This window comes from Spathaspora passalidarum, assembly GCF_000223485.1.
Source record: "Spathaspora passalidarum NRRL Y-27907 unplaced genomic scaffold SPAPAscaffold_1, whole genome shotgun sequence".
NCBI lineage: Eukaryota > Fungi > Ascomycota > Pichiomycetes > Serinales > Debaryomycetaceae > Spathaspora > Spathaspora passalidarum.
In genome coordinates, this window is record NW_006767425.1 from 1,153,745 (window position 1) to 1,172,390 (window position 18,646).

The 18,646-nt window shown below is 37.5% G+C and overlaps 12 protein-coding genes across 12 annotated transcripts; 6 read left to right on the forward strand and 6 right to left on the reverse strand. All coding sequences in view use genetic code 12, as the record gives it.

Annotated features, from left to right (window-relative positions):
* Positions 1-91: 91 nt before the first annotated feature.
* Positions 92-1,177, forward strand: SPAPADRAFT_58369 (GDP-mannose transporter; the record flags this gene model as incomplete). Its single annotated transcript, XM_007372518.1, has 1 exon — positions 92-1,177. The coding sequence occupies one exon, from the start codon at positions 137-139 to the stop codon at positions 1,142-1,144; it is 1,008 nt and encodes a 335-aa protein (XP_007372580.1).
* A 200-nt stretch (positions 1,178-1,377) lies between these two features.
* On the forward strand, positions 1,378-4,296 carry SPAPADRAFT_48204 (importin-alpha export receptor; the record flags this gene model as incomplete). Its single annotated transcript, XM_007372519.1, has 1 exon — positions 1,378-4,296. The coding sequence occupies one exon, from the start codon at positions 1,378-1,380 to the stop codon at positions 4,294-4,296; it is 2,919 nt and encodes a 972-aa protein (XP_007372581.1).
* A 61-nt stretch (positions 4,297-4,357) lies between these two features.
* HAP2 (Hap2p) lies at positions 4,358-4,960 on the reverse strand (the record flags this gene model as incomplete). The annotated part of the gene is made up of 1 exon (XM_007372520.1): positions 4,358-4,960. One exon carries the CDS (start codon positions 4,958-4,960, stop codon positions 4,358-4,360), a length of 603 nt encoding a protein of 200 aa, XP_007372582.1.
* Positions 4,961-5,143: 183 nt separating this feature from the next.
* Positions 5,144-6,257, reverse strand: ZCF4 (Zcf4p; the record flags this gene model as incomplete). The annotated part of the gene is made up of 1 exon (XM_007372521.1): positions 5,144-6,257. The coding sequence occupies one exon, from the start codon at positions 6,073-6,075 to the stop codon at positions 5,506-5,508; it is 570 nt and encodes a 189-aa protein (XP_007372583.1).
* A 431-nt stretch (positions 6,258-6,688) lies between these two features.
* Positions 6,689-8,095, forward strand: SPAPADRAFT_131499 (uncharacterized protein; the record flags this gene model as incomplete). The annotated part of the gene is made up of 1 exon (XM_007372522.1): positions 6,689-8,095. A coding segment is annotated over one exon (1,407 nt), but the record flags the coding sequence as incomplete, so codon positions are not given.
* A 145-nt stretch (positions 8,096-8,240) lies between these two features.
* SPAPADRAFT_58372 (uncharacterized protein) lies at positions 8,241-10,113 on the forward strand (the record flags this gene model as incomplete). The annotated part of the gene is made up of 1 exon (XM_007372523.1): positions 8,241-10,113. The coding sequence occupies one exon, from the start codon at positions 8,405-8,407 to the stop codon at positions 9,305-9,307; it is 903 nt and encodes a 300-aa protein (XP_007372585.1).
* On the reverse strand, positions 9,309-10,097 carry SPAPADRAFT_131035 (uncharacterized protein; the record flags this gene model as incomplete). Its single annotated transcript, XM_007372524.1, has 1 exon — positions 9,309-10,097. One exon carries the CDS (start codon positions 10,095-10,097, stop codon positions 9,309-9,311), a length of 789 nt encoding a protein of 262 aa, XP_007372586.1.
* A 93-nt stretch (positions 10,114-10,206) lies between the features above and the next one.
* MTO1 (tRNA modification protein) lies at positions 10,207-12,222 on the forward strand (the record flags this gene model as incomplete). The annotated part of the gene is made up of 1 exon (XM_007372525.1): positions 10,207-12,222. The coding sequence occupies one exon, from the start codon at positions 10,207-10,209 to the stop codon at positions 12,220-12,222; it is 2,016 nt and encodes a 671-aa protein (XP_007372587.1).
* Positions 12,223-12,268: 46 nt separating this feature from the next.
* Positions 12,269-14,155, reverse strand: SPAPADRAFT_48209 (uncharacterized protein; the record flags this gene model as incomplete). Its single annotated transcript, XM_007372526.1, has 1 exon — positions 12,269-14,155. One exon carries the CDS (start codon positions 14,153-14,155, stop codon positions 12,269-12,271), a length of 1,887 nt encoding a protein of 628 aa, XP_007372588.1.
* A 368-nt stretch (positions 14,156-14,523) lies between these two features.
* On the reverse strand, positions 14,524-15,696 carry SPAPADRAFT_53501 (glycosyltransferase family 32 protein; the record flags this gene model as incomplete). Its single annotated transcript, XM_007372527.1, has 2 exons — positions 14,524-15,617; positions 15,660-15,696. 2 exons carry the CDS (start codon positions 15,694-15,696, stop codon positions 14,524-14,526), a joined length of 1,131 nt encoding a protein of 376 aa, XP_007372589.1.
* A 986-nt stretch (positions 15,697-16,682) lies between these two features.
* SPAPADRAFT_58373 (uncharacterized protein) lies at positions 16,683-18,602 on the forward strand (the record flags this gene model as incomplete). Its single annotated transcript, XM_007372528.1, has 1 exon — positions 16,683-18,602. One exon carries the CDS (start codon positions 16,696-16,698, stop codon positions 17,821-17,823), a length of 1,128 nt encoding a protein of 375 aa, XP_007372590.1.
* SPAPADRAFT_131666 (uncharacterized protein) lies at positions 17,841-18,578 on the reverse strand (the record flags this gene model as incomplete). Its single annotated transcript, XM_007372529.1, has 1 exon — positions 17,841-18,578. The coding sequence occupies one exon, from the start codon at positions 18,576-18,578 to the stop codon at positions 17,841-17,843; it is 738 nt and encodes a 245-aa protein (XP_007372591.1).
* Positions 18,603-18,646: the final 44 nt, after the last annotated feature.

The following is an 18,646-nucleotide window of genomic DNA, read 5'->3' on the forward strand; positions in this document are numbered from 1 at the left end:
TTTTTTTTGTGCGAGCAATCCCCACGTTACCAAGCATAAACGAAACCACGTAAACCTTTTTTCCCCTTGTAGATGTATCCCTTGTTTCTTTGCCACAAGTTTATAAACCATAAACTAACAAACCATACAAGACAACATGGAGAAACCTCAACTAGGACACGATTCACTAGGCCACCGGATTTCCAACTCCGGACCTATATCAATCCTTGCGTATTGCTTATCGTCAATTTTGATGACGGTAACTAATAAATATGTGCTTTCTGGATTTAGTTTTAATTTGAATTTCTTTCTATTGGCGGTACAATGTTTTGTATGTATTGTTACGATCGGAACTTTGAAGGTCAGTGGGATAATTACCTATCGAAACTTCAACTTGGATGAAGCTAGGAAATGGTCTCCTATTGCCGTTTTGTTAGTGGCTATGATATACACCGGGTCCAAGGCTATTCAATATTTGAGTATTCCAGTGTATACGATTTTTAAGAATTTGACAATTATTTTGATTGCATATGGTGAAGTCTTGTGGTTCGGCGGCAAGGTCACTGCCATGGCGTTGAGTTCTTTCTTACTTATGGTTTTCTCGTCAGTTATTGCCTATTATGGAGACAATGTTGAAGTCCAGACAGAAACAGATGCATTTACCTTGTATAGAGGGTATATTTGGATGTTTGTCAACTGTTTTGCGTCCGCTTCGTTTGTGTTGATTATGAGAAAGAGAATCAAGTTGACTAATTTCAAGGACTTTGATACAATGTACTATAACAACTTGTTGGCTATTCCTATTTTATTGGTTGCTTCGTTATTGCTTGAAGATTGGTCTCCAGCTAATTTGGAAGTGAATTTCCCTAGTGATAATAGAGCAACTACGGTTGCAGCCATGGTTCTTTCTGGTGTTTCCTCCGTGGGTATCTCATATTGTTCCGCCTGGTGTGTTCGAGTTACTTCCTCAACCACCTATTCTATGGTGGGTGCATTGAACAAGTTGCCGATTGCATTAACTGGTTTAGTATTTTTTGATGCTGCGATCAACTTTTGGTCTGTGAGTTCGATCTTTGTCGGGTTTGCTGCAGGGTTAGTTTATGCTACTGCCAAGCAAAGACAAATAAAGGAGGAACAAGCTACATTGCCAAGTCATACCAAGTAGATGTTTATACTAATAGACGTAAGAGCTTCTCTCAAGCAAACCACACCATGTATTGACTATTAAATTGTTAGTGATGTGCTACCAAGTACTGTGTTTTTCCCAGCCACGACCTTTGTTGGGGGAGCCTCAACAAAAAGAACATCGTAGAAATTTATTGAAGAAAAGATTTCAGGTTCCTTTTTTTGGTTGTCAAAACAAAGATCCACGCCAAACCAAGCCAATTCCATTCTGACATGGCTGACAATTCGTTAGAATCAATCCCTACATACTTGGAACAATCTCTTTCACCACAGTATGCCAAGCAGGCAGAGAAATTGTTAAGGTCGATTGAAAATCAACCAGGGTTTGCCATTAATTTACTACATGTAATTGCATCTACCAACCTACCACAAGCTGTTCGACTTGCCGGAGCCGTTTTCCTTAAGAATTTAGTCAGACGAAAATGGATTGATGAAGATGGTTCCAATTACCTACTTCCGTTGGAAGACGTCACCGCGATCAAACGTGAGATCATTGATGTCATGATCAAGTTACCCCTGTCTTTGCAGGTTCAGTTGGGCGAGACTATAAGTCTTATTGCCGAAAGTGATTTCCCCCATAACTGGGCCGACTTGATTGACAATTTAGTGGTGAAGTTTTCCATGACCGATTTTGTCAACAACAAGGCGATCTTATTGGTGGCCCATTCAATTTTCAAGAAGTGGAGACCGTTGTTCCCCTCAAACGAGTTGTTCTCGGAGATTAAATTGGTGTTGGAAAAGTTTGCCCCCACGTTCTTACAATTGGTTATTGAACTTGATCGATTAATCGACGGGGCAGGAAGTAACAAGGCACAGTTGGATATTTATTTCGATAATTTATTATTGTTGATGCAGATATACTATGACTTCAATAGTCAAGAAATCCCCGAGTTTTTCGAAGATAACATGGTTCAATTGATGAATGTCGTTCACAAGTACTTGATTTATACCAATCCGTTACTAATTGATAACGAAGGTAATGACGATGAAATTGAAGTGTTAATCAAGGTCAAGACTTCCATCATTGAATTGATTCTGCTTTATGTCATCAGATACGCCGATGTATTCGAACCATTGATTCAAACATTCATTACGTCCGTTTGGGAATTAGTCAATACTTTTGTTACAAAACAACCAAAGTTTGATTTACTTGTAGTTAAATCTTTGCAATTTCTCACTGCCATCATCAAGATTGAAAACTATCAAAACATTTTCCAAAATGAGACATCCATTAACGAAATTATTGAAAAGATTATCTTGCCTAATATCTACTTTAGAGAAAATGATCAAGAAACATTTGAAGATGAACCATTACATTATATAAGATCAGATTTGGAAGGGTCCGATTTCGATTCAAGAAGAAAAAGTTCCACTGATTTCTTGCGAGAATTGAAGGAATTGAATAGTGAGTTGTTAACCAACTCAGTAATGAAGTATGTCAATCAATTTTTGAATACCCTGTCAGCAGATTGGAGAAATAAGGATACCGCCATTTACTTATTTAGTTCATTGGCTACGAAGGGAGCAATCACCACTATTGGTGTTACTTCAACCAACACTTTGGTTGATGTTGTGAAGTTCTTCACCGATAATATTGCTCAAGATTTAATAGAACAATCCACCCATCCAATTTTACAAGTCGATGCCATCAAGTATATCTATACATTCAGAAACCAATTAACTAAGGATCAATTACTTGGTATATTACCACGATTAATCACTCATTTGAATGCAAAGTATAACCCCGTGGTTTACACATATGCTGCTATAACCATTGAAAAGTTACTCACTATGACTGACTTTACTAGTCATGAACAAGTAATCAACAAGCATGACATCAAACCATATGTTAATGATGTGTTGACTGAATTATTCCAACTTATATTAATGAATAACTCATCTCCAGAAAAGTTGGCCGAAAATGAGTTCTTGATGAAATGTCTTGTTAGTATTTTACACACTTCTGAAGAAACTTTGACTACCCGACAAGCAATTATTCAACAATTGTTGCAAATTTTACAAATCACCGCCAAAAACCCTTCCAATCCAAAGTTTTCTCATTATATCTTTGAATCTTTAGGTTTGTTGGTGAAATATGGCGATGATATTCCTCAATACATGGATTTAATCATTCCCTCACTATTAGAAATCCTCGCTGAAGATGTTCAAGAATTTGTTCCATACACATTACAAATCCTAGCCTACTTGCTTGAAAACTACAAGTCTAGTGCATTACCAGCTACATATGCCAATCTTGTTGAACCATTACTTTCACCTTCCGTGTGGGCATACAGGGGAAACATCCCAGGTATCACGCGATTATTAATTGCCATAATAAACCATGATGCAAGTTTATTTGTTGCTCAAGGGGATTCCAGTTTATTGCCTTTGTTGGGAGTATTCCAAAAATTGATTGCTTCCAAGGTTAATGATGGGTATGGATTTGATTTGCTTGAGCTGATATTGTTGAATATTCCAATTGAGAAATTACAAGCGCATTTAAATACAGTGGTTACTTTGTTGTTGAGAAGATTGAGTGATTCAAGAACTGACAAGTTTGTCAAGCGGTTTGTAGTGTTTATCGCCGGATTAGCAGTGACGCCAGCAAACATTACAAAGTATCCAAACAGTAATGTTGTCAATGGAGATTTTGTGGTGAGATTATTGGATTCTGTACAACAAGGAGTTTTTGCTCAGATCTATCAATCATTCATATTAACTACTTCAGGAACATTGGGAAATTTGCAAGATAAAAAGATTGTCAATATTGGATTGTCTTTCTTTGTAACGTGCCCTATTTTCCAACAGCAATATGGAACACTCGTTCCTGCTACAATTGAACAGTTAATGGCTAATTTGAAAGAGTACCTGAGTGTTTCTAAAGACGGAAATGTAGTTCCTACCTCAACTGCACCTTTGAGTGAATTGGATTTGAATTTGTCCAGTTTTGGATCACATTTCTCCAAGATTGTTTCCATTAGTTTGGGTAAGTTTGATCCGGTTGTGCAACTCAAAAATAACGATTTTGAACTGATTAAATTGGTTATCGGTGAGAACTTAAAGAAGGTTCCTGGATCTTATTTGAATATGTTGAGTGCTGAAAGTCAAAGTTTGTTAAAGGGAATGGTGTAAAGTTAACATTTTGTATAGAAATATATAATACATTAAAACTAAAGTCTAAAGTTACGCATAGTTATTGAGTAGTGGTGGTTTCGTTTGAACCATTCAGAGGTATCTCATCCTCGTTCTTTTCCTGTTTAGCGTCTTCGCTATTCTCGTGCTTGGTCTCTTTTTCATTCAACTCCTGCAACTTTTCCAACCGTTCCTTTTCTGCGATTTCGGCAGCGGTCAAAAACCTCCCACCTTGACCTCTTGGTCTTCTCATGGCGTGCTTATGTCGTGACTCGTGCAAGTAAGGCTTCCTCTTTCTAGCGATCTTCAAGTTCTCCTCCAACTTAGCCCGAGCTATACGTCTCTTCAAAATGCGATGGTATTGTTTGGCATTGACATAGAATGGCTGTTCGACAGTCTCGGTTTCTGGTTCTGGTTCTGGTTGTTCTTGCTGATAGTAGTATGCTTCCTGTTGGGGAGATTGTGCCAGTTGTTGTTGTTGTTGTTGTGGAGGAGGAGGAGGAACGGAATCATAGTAAGGGGTAGTTGATGTGGATGATGGTGTGTGACTGGGCTCGTGCGGTGCTGTAGCAGTAGGTGATAATTGATTGTTATTGTAATATGTGGGACTTTGGTGGGGATTATTATCGTAGTATGGCTCGTTCACTTTCTGTAATGATGTCATGGTTGACTAGTAATATGAATTATTTATTGTAATTATGGGATATGTTTAGGGTTTTTGGGGGTTAAAATTTCACGTAGGAATGTTAACATTTGAAAAAAAAAACAACCAAGGGACAAAGTAAAAAAAAAAAACAATAAAAAGATTATTTCCGGACTGGCATTTCCGATGGTCGGAATTATTAAGAAATAATTTCTTAATCTTACGATCTACGTTGTAAACGTTATTTTATGGTCTAACTAAGCATTTGCGGTATGACCAACTCGTATATATACATCGTGGGTGTCGGTTGTGTTGACTACTAGCTCTAATTGTGCATTAGCTAGGGTAGCGATTTACGGAAACCGATCGGTTGAACCACAGGCATATTCTAATGTATTGTGCTTGTGTGACTCATTTGTTTCACTGGCATGATCTAGCTTGGGTAAGACCTCGAACATCCATATTATATAGTCCTTTAGCAGAATTTTCGAGTTCTTTTTTTTTTTGTTTCTTTATTTTCTTTGGGAGTATAGGAGTTTGATAAAATTTTTGGTTCTGCATTCACATTATATATCTGGAGTTGTGCCTGTCACATCATTCATTCTATTGAAATTTAGGTCAAGAAAAGGATCCTCTATAAATGGGCTGAGTGTGGAATCCCCGGGATCAACTGTAGGGCTATATGTTAGTGTCTCAGAGTTATAAGGTACTTTACTATCATATGCACTAGGCTGCTGTTCATCAACTATATCCTGCTGCATCGCTATCCGTTGTAGATAATACTTGTTATTATTTTTCCAAGGCTTACTAATTTTGATATTCTCCCCCGAATGTATTCGTGGCACAACTTCTTTATCATGTCGTATTGATTTCTCTATTATTATATCCGATTCTTCATCCAACGACTTATACTCCTCCTCTCTATCAATTGTCTTATACCCTCGCCTATCCTGATCAACATATTTTACCTGTTCGATCTTCTTATGAATCTCATGAGTCAACGGTGGCCAATTACACTCCAACCCCTTGGCTTGACAATTATGACAAACAGGATACGAAGTTTCATCGCACTTCTTTTTACGTTTGCGACACGTGAAGCAACCGGTCCGTGATCTTGTCTTCTTGGGCGTGTCCATGATTGTGGTGGTGGTGTGGTTAGTATCTACCCAATTAGGTAATTTGATTTTTTTAACCGCGCTTGAACTTATAACGAAAATTCACTGGATAGAAAAATTTTCGTTTGATTTTCGTTTTCACTAAGGAGGGGTAGTTGCGTGGAATGTGCCGAATTTTTATTCGTATGAATTTATAAATTGTTAACAAGATGGTATATGCTTTTAATCATGGAGGAATCGGCCAACTGAAGTAGATTAATCAATGCACAGTGACTAATTCTCGACAGGCTCTCACTCTTTGTCGCGACAGAAGATGTGTGTCTCACAATTTTCATTTTGGCTTCCACACCTGCATATAATCTGTTGGTTGTCCAAAAGAATGAGTTTACGGTATAACAAGCTTGAATTATATTAAATACAGAAGGAGATGTCTTGTAACGCTTTTTGAACAGTGATTGGTATATAACCAAGACTGAACTTTGGATGTCGCCCCAATTTACTACTGTATCTTGAACTGGCGTGTCGTAACATCCTGCATATAACACACGGGACTTACTGAGTTGTTGTCAAAAGCGTTGATATTTTTCCTACACTGGTACAGCATTTTTACAACCAACTAGCAACTCACCCCTCCATGAGCAGTATAACTATGTCCAGCGAGGACGTAGCATCAATTGATGAGATGTTCATTCGTCTACCTATCGCGCAAATCAAACAACTCTCCCACGAGTACAATGTCAAAATTGCCCAAACCAAAGAAGACTTACACACATTAGTTGGCAACAAGTATCGAGATTTGATTAAGATTGCTGAGGATATTGACTCAATGTATAGCATAAGTCAGGCCTCTGACGTCCAAATCTCCAATTTGTCGTACAAACCAGCGAAGTTTGTCTCTTTTACTCATGACAATTACTCTAAGTTTGATTCCATGATTAGGAAAGACCTGGCTCAAGAAGCAAGATTGAATTCGCGGGCTATTGTCGTAAGGAATATCATCAACAAGAAATTGGCCAAGTTGGATTATAAGATTAGATCAGGCGGTAGTCCCTTGATTCATACATCGAATTTTATCTATTACGCAAAGGTGTATTACACTATTGAGAAGTCGTTTGGGGATGTCTTGGAAAATAACAAGTCCATAAATAGTCAGTTTACTACCATGAAAGATAAATTTAAACTGTACTTGGAATCAGAGTTATCTTGTTACAATTTAACCGATTCGATTGTTCGTTCAACAAACAATGACAAGTTTAGGTTCAGTCAAAGACTAACTTTGAAGGAATTGACTACAAATGTATTACAAGATGATTATATCGACGAAGAGCTTGAAGAAGAAGAATTAGAGGAGGATGAAGATAAATTTGAGAATTACGAATTGGTCAATTCCAAAATCGAATCGTACGATTTGCATACGTTACCCATTAACAATTACCTCATAAGTTTAACGATATTACTCCAGACTTCATTTGAAGAGATAGTTTCTTCATTCATCGACATCAGATTTAAGTTCTTGCAAGACTTGATTGAACAAGTAAGAAGCAACTCCCCTGAAAAGATTAACTTCTTTAAAATTTTCAAATATATTGAAAATACCATTTGTTATATACAAGGTTATTTCAAGAGTGGAACCAGTGATTATTTTGTAGGATTGGATTCAGTTAGAACTCCTTGGAAGGCGTCTAATTTGACAGGTCATAGAAGCTGGTTTGATGATACAACAATCCGTTTCAACTTGGAAGGATATAAACCGATCACCACCAGCGTCGAATTAAGTCAGTTTCCAACTCTTGTATTTGACATGATCAATGAATTATTAACTCAAGAAGAGACTGTATCAGGAGTAACTAACTTATCATCAACCATATTCATGTTTCATAATATTATGTTGAGTCTTGCTAAATTACAAGATTCTATTGAATTGTCAGGATCTACCTCGAACTTAATCACCATGATATCAAGCACAGACCTTTTACCAAACTTGTTATCCCAAGTCATATTCAAAATCAGTGATTCATTCGACATGCACATTTCTCAATTGAACAGTAGCATCTTTGATATAATTAAAGAACAATTACAATCTCAAACTGGACAATCCCAGCATAAGATGTTCACTAATGAATTAGTCAATATAATGGATGATAACATTGATGAATACATGAAGATAATCACCGACACGGTGTCTTCGTCAAGTGAAGATGCGGGAGGATTAGTGTATTCTTGGTTTGACGAGTACACAAACTACACTACGCTCGTTTCTACTGAACAATCCGTATCTAAACTAGATATTATTAATTGTATTTCCCATTTGAGCCATACTTTTAAACATATCAACTGGGGAAATTTCACCATGGCTTTATTCTCTAGTGAATTTAAGAAGCTTGGAAGTAACATGAATACCAGTTTATGGAAACAAGTGGAGCTTTTTGTTAGCTCACTCAGTGAATTCAAAACATTTGAGAAAGTTGATTATAATTTCTACTTGATTGGAATCATAAGCAGAATCAAGGACAAGCTTAGTCAAATTGATGCACCTGAATCCACAGAAATTTGGAAAAAAATTGAAGGATTGTGTGATGGGTTATTCCTGAATATAGTCAATAACACGCCAACCGACAAGTTTTCCTCTTTGTTCACCGAAGCAATTGAGGAGGTAAGTGATAGTGATGATATTCCAATTAGACCAAGCTTGAAGTTGATTCTGGCTATGTATGTCCTTGCCCAGGAGTACTCTCAAATCAGTGAGGATAATTCGAATTATAATATCTTCATTACTGATTGGATGAGACTGAATTTTGTTGATATCAAAAATAAGTGGATTAGAAATAAGTTGGTAAGTGAGCTTGTTGATGCTTACAAACTGACCAAGTCAACAAAAGAAGAGGGTAACTTAGCTGAAAACGAGGATAAGCAGGAAGAAGAGGTACCAGAGCAAAAGGATGCAGAAGAAGAGAATGGATGGGACGACGAATTTGACATAGCAGAAGTAGAAGAAGACAAATCAGTAGAAGAAGAAAAGTTGGAGCAAGCACAGGAATCAGAAGCTAATGGTAAGTCTCCAGTGAAAAGAAGTGAATCACTTTCATTCCTGGTCAACTATCTCTTCTTGCTTCAATTCTGCAATGACGCAATAGACAAATCCACCCTCAAACAGCTTGTCTCGGTTGATGATTCAATATTAGACATTGTCATACAAGGAGTTACATCCTACTACAAGTCAAATAAAAATGTATATCTTCCATTAAGTCTATAATCTAATACAAATAAATTTTTGAGCCCTGTTTAGTCAATGATTTAAGAACATCAAAAGTTTCGGGTATGTCCCAAATGTTTTGCTTTTTAGAATCTAAATATGAATTATCAACAATGATAATCTTGACTTCTGAAGCTTGAAGTTCGGAATCTTCATGGGCCAAAACTTTGGCCAATCTTCCTGGTGTGCAACATAATACTCTTGATCTTGTAGATTTAACAAGCTTCAAATCGACATTAAGCTTATTCTTGTTTATTAATTTGAGCGATGAGCCCGAGAGTTCTCTGGTTGCTCTATGTATGTCACATGCCCTGATGGCTGACATGGAAACAATGGCAATGAATTTACGTTCGCTGTCTTCTTTGCCTTTCTTTGTAGGTAACATATTCTTGAATCTGTTAGTTATAAATGCTGACAAGTTATCCAAGTTTCTTGTTTCTTTGAAATCAACATTAGATCTGATTTCCGACTTTGCAAAATATAAATCGGCCAATTCTAAAGCTGACAAATTTGGATTCTTTCGGCGAATCTTGGAGTTTATGTATTCAGCAATGACTTCAGGCGATTCCTCCACCGACATGTTCTTCTTGGTTTCAATATCCATTTCCATCTTGAGTTTCTTGGTTTCTTTGAACTTTGTGTTTTGTTTTCTCTTCTTGTTGGCTGGTTGTTCTTTTTCTTCTTTTACCACTTCCGGTTGTTCGACTACGAAAGTTTCTTCTTCTGAATCAGAGAGCTGTAAGTCATACTCTAATCCATCGTCTAAATCATCTGCTGTTGGGTGTGCCATCTTTGTCTAGATATCTAACGAGATGAGTATAATTTTTATAGCTGAAAAAAAAAAAAACTTAAATATTTGCATCTACAATATTTTCACACTAGAGTTTCTCCACTACAGTATGTTTAGACCAACATTAAAACCAAGACATATTAGTGTCATACAAAAAAGGTCCATCATACTTAATGCAGACCTTCAAGCCAAATTAGCAGAGTCTGCTCACCACCCAGTCATAGTCATAGGTGGGGGACACGCCGGATGTGAAGCAGCCACCGGGTCTGCTAGATCAGGAACATCCACAACACTAATAACTCCTCATGTGGACAAAATAGGAACAGCATCATGTAATCCAAGTATGGGTGGTGTAGGGAAAGGAACCCTCCTCCGAGAAGTCGACGCATTAGACGGTGTGGCGGCACGTATAACTGACTTGGCTGGTATTCATTTCCGAATCTTGAACAGTTCTCGGGGTGCTGCTGTTCACGGTCCCCGTGCTCAAATCGATAGAAAGATATACTTGAACGAAATGCAAAAGGAGATATTGAACTATCCTAATTTGAACGTGTTGCAAGCTTCTGTCGAGGATATCATTATTGAACCAAGTGTGGACCAAGACAGCACTGGGAGGAAGTTTGGTACTGTTCGTGGTGTTATACTAGGCGACAACACCATATTAGCCTGTGATAAAGTCGTGGTCACTACCGGGACGTTCCTTGGTGGAGAGATACATATTGGACTTAAGGCATACCCATCAGGTCGTATTGGTGAAGCCGCTACGTTCGGCTTATCCAAGACTTTTGCTAATGCTGGATTCCGTCTAGGCAGACTTAAGACAGGTACTCCATGTAGATTATCATCTAAAACGATAGACTACACACACTTGCTACCACAACCATCAGATTTCCCACCACAACCAATGTCATATATGAATGATAAAGTTGCCTTACAAGATCAATTAGTCACATGCCATCAAACCAACACCACCCCAGAGTTCCATGACCTCATCCGTGCAAACCTAGACAAGTCAATTCACATCAGAGAAACAGTCAAAGGTCCAAGATACTGTCCTTCCATCGAATCTAAGGTCATTAAGTTTTCGGATAAGTCACAGCATACAGTCTGGTTAGAGCCCGAAGGATTAGATACCGACTTGGTCTATCCTAATGGTATCTCGTGTACTATGCCTGCCGAAATACAGGAAAAACTTGTCAAAATGATGCCTGGCTGTGAGAATGTAACCATGGTGCAACCCGGATATGGAGTGGAATATGATTATATCGACCCAAGAGAATTAAAGAATACATTAGAGACTAAGTTAGTCGATGGGTTGTATCTTGCTGGTCAAATCAATGGGACTACTGGGTATGAAGAAGCAGCTGCACAAGGTTGTATTGCTGGTATAAATGCGGGATTGACCCAGAGTGGGAAACAAGCATTAGATATTAAGAGAAGTGATGGGTATATTGGTGTTTTAATTGACGATTTGATAACCAAGGGTGTCGAAGAACCATATAGAATGTTTACTTCAAGATCAGAATTCAGAATCAGTATCAGATCAGATAATGCCGACAGAAGACTTACGGAAATGGGCTACCAAGCTGGTGTAGTTGGAGAAAAGCGTTATCAGCATTACACGGACGAAATGAAACAATTCGAACAAATCAAAGAGCATTTACAAAGCGTAAGAATTAGTGGCGCTAAATTATCACCTTACGTGAAGAACATTTCAACCAGACCAGGATTTGTAGTAGATGCCTGGAAATTACTTTCATACAAAGATATCTCATTCGCCGACTTCCTTCCATACCTTGAACAATTCAACAACGGGAAACTTCCTTCAATTTATGAAAACTTGTCAGACAGACTCATTAACAGAATCACTGTCGAGGGAAATTATGATCCATTCAAAAACGCAGAATTAAAACACTTACACGCTTACAACTCAGACGAGAACTTGAAATTACCTGAAAATTACACATATACCAACGTGGGAAATCTCAAACTTTCTCATGAAGTTTGCGGGATCTTAAATACCATTCAACCAAAGACTATTGGACAAGCAAGAAGAATCCAAGGTGTTACCCCAGCTGCAATTTTCGAATTGTACAAATTAATCAAGCGAACTGCTGCTGTATAATGTATATAAACTACTGTAAATAAATTTCATTAACTGTATTATCTGTCTATTGTAAATAGTTGTATAAATCATTATCTAATGAGATTAATGATTCGAGGGGTAAGAACTTTTGAGCCAAAGTTGAAATAATATCCAATTCTGATTCTCCCGTTAAATTTACCCTTCGTAAATATAACAAAACATCACTCATATTAATCTCTACATTTTCATAATCACTTCTATGCTCAGCGTAGGCTTGTAAGTCGGTCATCAAACTATCAAGGAAAGAATCAGCTTTCTCACGGATACTATTAATAATTTCTGAACTTGGATTCCTCTTTCTTCTTTTGCCGCCATTGACATGTTGTGCTTGAATTGTCTTTACAATATGTGCCATATCGGAATAATTGACTGAACTAGGAATAATTTCCAGCTTCTTTCTCGGCTTAGAAGGCGCTCTCATAGAAGGTAATTGTTTTCTTGGAACAGTTGGGACATCTCCAAGGGTAGTTGGAACATTTGAAGGCAGAGCTAATTCTTCATCAAAAATACTTTCATCGTGATGATCAAGAGAATACTCATGGTGAATGAATTCTGCAGGGGAACTGGAACCAGATCTAGTCCGTGGTGGAGTTACGGTATCAAAATAGCTTCCTGGAACAGGTGGAGTTTCCTCTCTTGGTGGAGGTGTGATTTGAGATTCTTCAGCGGTTGGAAGATCATGATCGGATGTAATATCCTGTTCTGTTTCAATTGGTTCCTGGTCATCATCCATTATTGCAAAATCAAAGCCTTGTTCCTGGTCCATATCGTTAGTTGGCAATTGAATATTTTCAACTGCTTCAGCTTGGTGGTTTTCCTTATCTTCTTGAGACGTATCTTCAAAAGCAGGTGGCTGAGGTTGTTGTTCTGTCATTGGTCTATGGTGCATTGGTTCATCTACATGAATTTCAAATGGGACTTCCTTTGCTGGAGTAGTGGGTATAAATTCAGACTCCAAAAGATTTACCCCAGGAACAAGACTTTGCCGTATAGTAAAGCTAGTTCTATCTGGTATTATAGGCGATTCCCGCTGTATGATATCTTCATGGACAGGTATGTCGTGCTCAATTCTGGTTTCTAAAGGTGATTTCAACTCTGTAGGAGGTGCTTGTTTACTCTTGGCAAGTAAGATCTTTTGCAAATATGATAATGGTTTTGGATTTGGCTTCGACTTTTGAGGAGTCGATGCAATTTTGGTAACTACTGCTGGTGATAATAAATGATCTTGTTGAGGTAATGGTAAACTTTGATCAAATTCTGCTGGTGACAGCGTAGGCGCTCTACTAAATCGTCTTATTGGAGTTGTACTAGCGATATTATTGTTAGCAAATATATGCTCTTGTTCGTGTATAGGATGTTGCTCCAGTTGCGGTTCCTGTATTTGTTCTTGTTTTGGTTCATATACAGAGAGTCGCACCAACTCACCTTGCTCTACCCTGAATGGATCTTGGGGAACTCTCCTTGGTTCATCAACTTCACGCCTTTGCTGAATCTCTTCCTGCTGACGTTTGCGTTTCTGATCAACTTTACAGAAATACAACAAGAATTCATTTGATATAGGGCCTCTGTAATCCCCCATAAATACTTTTTCACCGCCATCAATAACCACAATGGAACTTCTTCTGTTTCTGGAATTTATCAAACTTGTTCTCCTAGGAGTTAGTGATCTCCGCCTCACTGGGGTCAATGATTGTCTATTTGGGGTTGATCTGTTACTTCTTGGTCGTGATCGTGGTCTGAACTCGCTTGAATATCTAGTTGGCAATTGTGGCATTTCATGAGTTGGTAACCTTAGGTTTGTTGGGTTGAATGAATGACGTCGCGTTTGTTCAATGGGTGTGGATTCAACGTAGTCTGATGACGTACGCGCACGTCGTGGCGTTGTTGGGTTTGACATGCTTCTATCGCTCATGTTGGCATAATAGGGAATAGATGATTTGGTTTGTTTACTTTTTTTTTTGTATGTTTTTGTGGGCGTAAATTTTCAGGCGCGGAAGTTTGCAACAAATGTTGCCAATGTGAACAGTTAGTTAGACAAGGTCGTTGAACAACTTTCAATTCTATACATAATATAAAATAATACCATAGTAACGACAATTACAATCAACAGAATTAAATATTCAAGTGTACTTGATTAATTTGAATAGTCGTCAACTTAACCACTAGCTATGTTAATTGTTCTATTGTAATTGACATAGAAAAAAGTCATATAAGTTTTCTGTTTCTTTTGGCCATGAAAGTAAGAAAAGTAGCAACAGCATGCAAAGTCAGGAAAATATCTTACTCAACATATATACTTTTTCCTTTATTGTGTTTTCTCCACAGCCCTGCTGATATATGATGTATATATGCTAAAGGATCATCAAGATTCCCCGACTGGAGAATTCTCAGATGCTCTCCAGGTTGCATACATGTTAATGGCAAAACCATAGCATCAAATATAACAACTGGAAGTTTTATGCCTATAAGAAACTCGTCATCGATTAATTTTTCATAACTGTCAAAATCTGTCTGGAGAATATTATTCAAATACTTGAACACGAGATCAGTCAATCTCCCTGGTCCTGCCCAGTTCAAAACATCGGCAGCTTCATCTTTCCCTAGTACCTCGGCCAATTTTCCAGTCTCTTCTCTCCAATAAGTATATTCAGTGATATTGTCGATAATTTCTGCAAGCATTGGGTGTCCCTTTTTAGCCAAAAATGTCCAAGCTTCAATTTGTAACCTGCGTGCAAAAAATCTCGCCCAATTGCCCTTATGGTAGTCAGATTCGATTCCAACAATGAGACCTAGATCAAGCAGTTTACCCAAGTACAGTGACTGACTAGGGATCCAACTGCTGATAGGTTTCAATAACTTTGTATCAATATCAGCATAAATCCCTCCCAATGCATACAATAGCAAATAGCTTGAAAAATCGCACCTGTTCATAGTCTTAGGCATGATTTTGTAGGCATGGGTTATTTCAGGAATGTCAGCATACAATTTAAGTACCAAAGCATCTCGTTCGTCATTTGACATTACACGATGTGTATAGTCGGGACTGTTGTCGAGCCAAGTTTGATGATATTCTCTAAAGTGTTGAGGAAACTCTGGGTCATCAAGTCCAACTTTCCACATTTTAAAGATTTGTTTGGGGATAGGTTGGGCGGAGTCATAAGGGTACAAAGTCTTTAGTTTTTGAAGAACTGTTGTATTGTAGGGGATAATTCCAGGATGTTTTGGTTGGAAATTTAATCCTGTGCTCTTATAGTCAGGGTGTAATTTTAATTCTCTAAGGAAATCTACTTTGGGGGGACGGTATTGAAAATAGGACTTGAGCTGTAAGTCGCTGCCAAAATGAAATGAAAGACAAAAATAAAGCCCAGTTATGACTAGGGTAGAAATTAGAAGTACTGTACGCCTGGAGCACTTACGACCCACAGCATAAATCTTTTTAAGCAATTTGTTCATGGTAGTCTAATTCCTTGAAACCAGGGTCAAAGTTTGAAAAACCTTGAATAGTACAAATAATTTGCTATTTAAACCAGGAGGTTCGCTCAGTTCCAATATGCGGTCTAAATTTATTATTTATCTAATGCATCGCTGTGTCCTTGATTTGCCGGTTCTCCATATTCTGGAGAGTCTGGTCTGATCCCTTTTCTATCATTATCTAGCACGGAAGTCAATTTTGATAGTTTTCTGATACTCAATCTATTCTAGGTTTGAAATATTTGAGCCAGGATATGTAAAGAAAACATCGGGCAGCTTCAAAGGTTTATTCACAAAAGCGTAACAATCTGCTTGAATTCTTTGTATACAACTATTTTTCTATGCATCATTGTGTTGTATTTTTCCCAATTTGTAACAATTATTGGAAAATAATTTGCATTAGGGGATGTATGAGCTGATTTGTACAGGAGATAACTAATCTTAACTTGATAAACTTAACCGACTTAATGTTATTTCCAACAGCTATAAATAGACTATGAGGAAATCACGACAAGAAGTTTTCCATACTCACCTTTATAGAAAGAACGGCTTTTCTTTTCTTTTTATTAGTTAATAATATCAGAATTTTATTGATTTGCACTCAATTATACGAGGACTACTAATTATTGTGTTTGAGAAACAGAATAGGTTGGGATCAAGATATTTAATCTCTTTCAATGCAGCCATTTTGGATCAAAAACTGACACATTAAAGTAGATCTTGATTACCAGGAAATATCTTGCTATTAGTAACTACTAAACCCACAATTGCTTGTAATAAGATTAAAAATAGTAATGTCATTTTAATTAATAGAAAAATGATTGCGAAAAATTTGAATTGGGCTTAACCGGGGGGAGATTTATATAAACAATGGAAATATACGTGATGCTACCATATATCATCACCATGTGCGAAACAAATAAAACTATTTTTTTTTTTCATTGCTCTTACAATTGAAGAATAATAGCAATCTAGTCACAAATGAATATTGAACAACCTAAAAGTGACAATTTGTTGACGGCATTAGTGTCAGGATGCACTGCATCCGCGTTTGCAGCCACATTAACATATCCGTTTGATTTTCTCAAGACACAAGAGCAATTAAACAATCCCGAGTTAATGAAGAAATTTAATATCACCAATGGACCACATACTTTGGGACAGATGAGTAAAGGATGTTCTGCATTAGTGCTTGGATCGATTTTGAAGAATGGTACGAGATTGATATCATATAATTGGACCAGTAAGTTTATGGCAATTGACGGCAGAGAGGGAAAGACAACAAGCGCTCCAAGAACAGTTATTGCTGGTGCGATAAGTGCCTTCTTTGAAACACTTTGGATAATTCCATTTGAGAATATTAAAATTACAATGGTACAAAATCAAACGTGGATGAACGAAATGACGAGAATCAAAGAGAAAATTGTAGATAAAACTGAAAAGAACTTATTTAAACGAGAATATGTGTCTCCTCATAAATATTATACTACGGAAATTTTTGATCAGTATTTTGGAACTGCCCAACAAAGTAAATTCGCAGCTGCTGCTCAGAAACAGATCAAGAACCCGTTTGATACACTCATTGAGCATTATAACAAACATCCATCATTAACACTTTCCAGTACAATTAAAGAAATTTACTCAATCAAGGGTATTTCGGGATTCACGGCAGGTACATTTATAACCTTTACTAGACAAATTGCCATAACCTGGGTATGGTTGTCCACGTACAATGCTACTAGACAGTTGATTGACCCTCATAAGAAGCTGGACGATAAGGGCTGGTTCGGACATGATTATAACGCATTGGAAAAGACAGGATTGCATTTAGTCTCTTCGTTGGCAGTAATTGCCGTGACTCAACCATTAGATGTTCTTAAATCACATATACAGCTGAAAAACGGTAAGGGAATGTACCGTGATGCCTTATCCACAGCTTATAAGTTGTTTATGCAACAAGGAGCCAAGTCATTATTTAGAGGAGCATTACCTAGATGGTGCAAGCTTATAGTTAGTGGTGGGTTAACTGCAAGCATTTATGGATACGTTGAAGATATTGTCAATGTTGCTGGAGGACAAAAGATGTTTGAAGAGAAGAGACTTGAATAGAGCTTGTATATATTACGCTATTCTATATAAACTGGAATTAATATTTCACCTGATTTATGACTTACACCATTAAATGACTTAGCAAGTAATCCACCTGAGGTACTTGGTTGACTAAACGCTATTTGTTGCTTAGTTAAGGTGACACCGTATATAGAATTCTTGAGTACCACCTGTAAAAATCTCTGACCTAACCCATATCGTCTCCATTTAGGAGCTATCCAGATACGCGATATACCAATTTTGATCAGCTTGTTGATTTGGTTAGGTACAATTGTTTGCGAACTGTGGATCATCCACCGGCCTAGGCTATCTCCGACTGTATCAGTGGAACACACTCCAACAGCTCGATTCTCTATTACTATGACGAATGCTTTACTTGATTCGTGCTTAAGTGACTTCCACTCCCCCGAATCTTGCGAGGCACTTAATTCTTGATTTACCATATCAAGCAATTGATCTACTTTACTCACTTGACTCTTGTTTGTTTTGTCAATAGTAACTATATTCCCTCGGACTATAGTATTAGACCTTCCAGATTTAACAGATTTAACAATCAATGTAAACGAATCAAGTGATGGTAGTGCTGTCGTCCATGGTATACCATTGACGAAACTACTATGATACTTGGTATGTGCTTGTTTTTCACTAGGTATACTGACATTATATGTCATTTCACATACTGGACATGTATGCGGTTTATCTGAGTCAAACAGAAGAATGGATTGAACTTGACTCTTTTTCTTTGTCCCTGTCATATCATATCGGTTGTTGTTATGGTTAATATCGGATCGTAAAATCATCTCGGCATTATTTTTCTCCGGGA